General features: G+C 33.0%; 1 protein-coding gene across 1 annotated transcript; it reads right to left on the reverse strand.

The window, feature by feature from the left end:
- Positions 1 to 5,676, reverse strand: LOC128163960 (uncharacterized). Its single transcript, XM_052827658.1, has 2 exons — positions 5,540 to 5,676; positions 1 to 1,282 (listed from the first exon to the last, which is right to left on the reverse strand). The coding sequence occupies exons 1-2, from the start codon at positions 5,576 to 5,578 to the stop codon at positions 311 to 313; spliced, it is 1,011 nt and encodes a 336-aa protein (XP_052683618.1). The 5' UTR covers positions 5,579 to 5,676; the 3' UTR covers positions 1 to 310.
- Between the last annotated feature and the right edge of the window lie 243 nt (positions 5,677 to 5,919).

Below are 5,919 nucleotides of genomic sequence, written 5' to 3' on the forward strand. Positions count from 1 at the left end.
TCAAAATATAATACTTAAGCCCGAACAGCTTTATTATATATTTGATCACCCCATCCATATCAAGATATTCGATCACCTCATAATATTCAAAGAATAATTCCATATTACTTATATTTATATAATTTTCAGCAATTGTGCATTTGATATTAAAATAGTCATTGATGATCTGTATTAGACTATATATTACGAAATCACTGTGTATAGTGTTGTCATAGAAAAAGACACTGGAAATATGTAAATATTTACAATTGCATGCGGCAAATTTAATTATCACTCGAATCTCCCTCTGGAAAAGATTAATACAATCATTCTAACATATTCTGGTCATGGATAGCGTCCTATTGCTCGATCGCTCAAGAGTCGTCTGCTGAACTGACTTACGACGCAAAATCAGCGAGACGCGTTGTCTGACTTTTGGACTGTATATGAAGTAAATGAGAGGGTTAGCCGAGAGATTTGTCAGCCAAAGAGTTCTTGCGATTACATGTATCGATTTACTCTCATGCAACTTCAGTACTCTGTAATAGTATAACGAAAATGCGATAGGGAAAAAGGTTGCGGAAAGGATGTAAATGGACATGATCACCAAAATCATTGCCGACATCTGTCGAACTTGTCTACTGATTCGACAGTAATTCAAAGAGTTCCTTAAACTGTTAATTTTTCTGCAGTGGAACACGCCCATAAAGATGCAAGGAACACAAAGAAGGTATCCACGGAAGAAAAGAACAACTGTTCCTACATCTTTCGTTTGGACGTTAAATCTCACGGCGTAGTAAATTACCCCAAAAATCACACTGAACACCCACAAAAGACTTGACGCAACATTTACAACACGTGATCTCTTGGTACGGGCGCGGAGGGGCGTGACCACGAAATAGTAACGCAATCCTATGAGTAAAACTACGTGGGAGGCCGACGCATGCGCTGTGGTAAATATCAACGTCATGAACAATTGATTATATTGGTCATGTATTTCTTTGTCCAATTTGACGACTATAAGCTCACTGAGATACTGAAATAACGAAACCAGATCGGCTAAAGCAAGTGTCCCTATAACCATGAACGGAGGTTTATGAAAATATTTTGCACAAATGATAATTCCAAGTGTTGAAGCGTTTCCCAGTATTCCAAGTGTTGAAAATGTCACGAGAAACAAAAATATCACAGGGTCTTCTGACTCTAAATGAATCGGAAGGGTGAAAGACTTCTCTTCTACTTTGTCTACACTGCTAATGGTTGTCAGAGTATTACAGACACTAGGAAGCCCGCCGTATTTCTCCTGCAAGTGTAAAAGAATTTCTTTATTACAAGAAAGAACAGAAAATGTGGTTTAAAGACTTCGGACAGCTTTGTTGAAAACAAACTTTAAAGTTGGATATCCAATTTTTATCTTAAAATTTCCAACATTTAAGTAGGCTGGAAATTGCATCTTTAATGTTTGTAATTCAACCCATACTTTTGGAAGTTTTAACTTTAAAGATTGAATTTCCAACTCCAGAGTTGAAATATAATTCATCTTTAACATTGAAAAATTCATGGTCTCTAAAGTTGAAATTTCCAAATCCAAAATTGGAATTCATATTTTTAATCTTTAAATTTCTAACATAACAGCTGGAACTTTTGTCTTAGATATTTTTTTTCTATTAAAATCAAATTTGTCTATAATGAAAATTTAAAAATATCCCAGCAGCTGTATTACATATAATTATGAAGTATGTTATTCCACTGAAAAGGAAATCTAAGTGTGTCCATGTAGCTACTGAAAACAAAAATGTTCTCAGTAATAGGTTTCGCTTGTTATGAGATGCGACTTACGAAAAGTTTCATACGAATTTCTTCAAATAAATTATCTTGTTTTACCTATTTTCAGGATCAAAGTATACAAACTGCACGGCTTTGTTTTGATTTTGTTTCTTCATGTGCTTCTTTCTAACACTACATATTATTAAAGGGCAAACAACTCCCTCTCTCGATTTACATATCTAGGTTTCGCTGATTACGCTTATCTTTCCAAGATTAGAGTTGAAGTTGGAAATTCCAACGTTAAATAAAGTATGTCGGAGAAAAAATATCACAACATTTCAGTTGTTTGCTTCAGTCTTTAAAGATCAACTTGCAGTGTAATTCACTGTAGTTCTTGCGTTGAGAAGACTTTAAAGAGGCTGAGTGATCAACAAATTACCAATCAAATCTACCTTAAATGTTAATGATTTGTTACGCTATAAACTATTATTTAGTAAAGAAAACATAACATATTTTTCTTATTTCTTTATAGAGAGCTCTTCTTCAATAGGAGATCAAGACAGTCTTATAATAGCCACGACCATTCAGCCCTCTTAACAGATATTCCTATTTATAGATTTTTTTAGCACCCTTCTTGTTATTTGCCCAATGTCATGATTTGAGCAAATTTGAATTTAGACAATGGTCCTACCAGGTTTTTGCTTGATAGTCATATCATAAATTGTAGTAATTTAGTTCTTAAAGAAAACTTTATAGGTTTTGCCAAAAAAATAATTCAATGTATAATTTTCCATCCATCTTATCTTGCTTTTGTCCATGTTCATATGCATGTTTCATACACGATAGAATCTACTCTACATTCATATAAGGAATGCAATTCTAACATTATTTATGCAATGCAACTTTAAAAAAGATATTATTTTCATATACCCATCTTAAAGATAAAGATATGTTTTACCTATCATATTTTTTACTTTGTTCCAGATTTGATTGGACGAGACGGTACTTCTTGAGAAGAAGACAAAATTGACAACTTTTATGTCCTCAACAGCAGCATGTGATACTTCTAACCAAAGATCAATTGACCTTTTTTGGCTCAGATGAGCCGACAGTGAGCTGGGTGTTGGAGTCGTTTTATGGACTAGAAAGGCAGTTTGTAAATGAATTACTGCATGATTCATTTGTACATGACGTCAATGATATTTATGGCAGTATCCTGACGTAAAATACAAGGGCGGATTACAAAGATGGGGATTTCCCTGTCTGTTGGCATTTCCCTTTGCTAATGCTCCATGATTGATCTTTGAAGCACTCTGATTTTGAAACAATTTCTGATTTATAACGTCATTTCATATTTGATTTAAAATGGTCCCAAATGTACTGATTTACAAGAAATCTGGTGAGAGCGATATTTTGAACGCTAAAGGGAATTAATATGCAGCACAAACTGTTTGATAGAAATTCTTTTCAGTCACACATTATTTGTGTATAGTAATGCATTAATTGAATGTACGCTTATGAAAACTTGCAATTTGGCTATTATATATGATTTGAATTAAAGAAAAATAATGCTGTTGCACGACAAAAAGGTATTTAGAATGATGACCGTTACAAAAATATTAGGATGGCCGTTATGTTTTTATATTTACATTCTACTGTGTTTTTCCATTAAATTCCGTGATGTTTAAATGCCTCTAAATGCAACACCTATTCACTGTGTATGAATTTACGAGTAATTTACATAAGTAGTTCTCAAACAGTGATTTCTATGTTATCGGTTAAAAAATGCATTTCATGAATGTTGTCAAAACACCACGTTTTATAATTATTCAACAAAAAAGTTGACTTTATTGTTAAAAGCAACATTTCAAGAGTTATTTATCATGGATTATATTTTCATGCTCGTCAATTTCATCTCAACGGTCTATGTGAAAACCAGTTTAAACCGGTTTTACAAAACAGCCGTTCTTGCTGTTACTTATTCACTCCCTCCGTGATCTGCACTTTATATCAATTTATTTAAGTAAACAATTGATTTCTTCAGTAAGGGAATGTAAATATAAGCATTAAATGATTTATTTTTGACGTCGTCGTGTCAATAACTGCCGTCAGGTGAGCAGACAAATTATCATAACGCGCTAACGCGCGTTATTCAATTTGTCTGCTCACCTGACGGCAGTTATTGACACGACGACGTCAAAAATAAATCATTCAATGCTATAATAATATCGTGGTACAATACTGTAGGTGTGCTTGTTACGCTCAGCGTTCTCAAAATCTTCAATGTCGTACAACAGCTTTATTTTCTTAATTTCAAGTAAGTTGTGTTAGCCAATAGCAAGTTTTTATTAGTGAACATTCAATTTTTATTGGAAGTTACTAGTACACAGATACATGTATGCTAACAAATGAAAGAAATTGTGAATGAAAAATTCCTACTGATCAGCTCGGCTGACATGTTTTAATGGCCGTAATATATATTACTGTCATCGGCTTTCCTTCAGAGTGTACAATGTACTGTTTAACGATAGTATGTACATGTAATGCTAAGTATGGTTCAACGTTTGATGCATTGCTGGTCAAGTGATCGACTTTCTGATCGCAATGTAAATAGTTCTCAGTTCAAAACACTACGGTAATTATCCATTTTTGTGTTGTTAAAGCCTTAATGTGTCAATTTAATGTTTTCCTATATAGATATCAATATTGCTTTTTTTAAAGGAATCTGCACTCAGATGCCAAACGTATGTCAATTTTTTTCTTTATCAATTTTTATATTTTTAATAAAAACATGTATTTTAATGAGAACGAACATTTGTCAAAGAACTGTTCCAGAGTCACTTAAAGGGATCTACATGTACACATGTACTCGTATATTGATAAATACGGAATTTCTCTTAAGACTTATTTGACATAATATTAAAATACTTTTCTAGCCCTCCATATCCCAGACTTAATGTTGACAATTCAAAATCAGTTTTTGCTACTGAAAAGGACAGTAGATTAATTTAATTTTATTGTTGTGTCTGAAATTCATGCATCAAGTCGATGAAATATTTTTTCAATAATATGTCAAGAAGTGCATATCTTTAAAGCACATGGTTTGTTTTTTTTTCATGAAATTTATTTTAAAAAGAAAAATCAAAAGTTAAATATTTTTGGCATATTCTAGCTAGTTACTGTACTATTTATGATATGTGTCCGTAATTTTTGACCTCATGCATAAATCAGCCAATTCATTCGTTTCAAGTTCAGTAGAGTACATGCTTGTTTTTAACATTGTATCTTATTTTCTCACTAATTATCACTCACAACATTTAATCATGCAGAATTACGCCATTACTGCTTTACAATACGAATGAGTTATAGTATCATCATTCGATGATTTTCCCACGAGAATACATTGAACCACCAAATCACCAGCTTTGGACTAGCAATATTTCTCTAAAAGTTATCAGAGAATGAATTTAACTGCTACCGAACCGATAACCTCTCTGAGTGAAGTTTTAATTACAAAGTTTATGATTAAATGACATACTTTTCAGCCCAATTCACCTTCAAAGAAAAAAGCAATGTAAAAAAAAATCATACACAATTTTTGGCAACGTCATATTTTAGGCGTAGTTTATTGTGACGAAGTGGGATTTTTCTTTCGTTAAAAAAAAACCCATACATACACAATAGTTCTGAATAAACTTTTGACCGAAAAACTTATAACTGAGAATTGGGCAGGTATTTTGTCGTTTTAAATGATTTTGTTTTAAATAAGGATCAGTAGACAAACAAAACTTACGCTGCAGTGAACAAAATCCGTGACTGACATAATGGTCATCGTCCACCGATGTGTAGTGTTATTACTAAACCATACTATTCTCCAGATATCATACAACTCGAACAGATTAATATGTTATTTCGTCGGAGAGAATCGCGTAGTGGATGAATTATTAACTGCAATGACATACATTAAAGAGGCAAGATTGAAAAAATCAATGCAAAATTAAATGAGCCAAACATGGTGGACCACCAGCTGTAAAAAAATTTTCCTTCTTTCACTCAAGCTCTCCTCTACTCATACGTTTAATCACGGGCTCAATCATGGGTTTACTTATGTGCTCAATCAACTTAACAGTTGATCACTCCTGACAGTTGCTCACTCGCCCTCACAGTTGATCA

The sequence above is a fragment of the Crassostrea angulata genome, chromosome 9 (genome assembly GCF_025612915.1).
Source record: "Crassostrea angulata isolate pt1a10 chromosome 9, ASM2561291v2, whole genome shotgun sequence".
NCBI classification, from domain to species: Eukaryota; Metazoa; Mollusca; class Bivalvia; order Ostreida; family Ostreidae; genus Magallana; species Magallana angulata.

Excerpts from the sequence above, each read along its gene's own strand:
- LOC128163960 (XM_052827658.1), bottom strand. The coding sequence starts at position 5,578 with ATGACCATTATGTCAGTCACGGATTTTGTTCACTGCAGC. Across the intron at positions 1,283-5,539 it reads CGGATTTTGTTCACTGCAGC|GAGAAATACGGCGGGCTTCC; the intron begins GTAAGTTTTGTT and ends TTACACTTGCAG.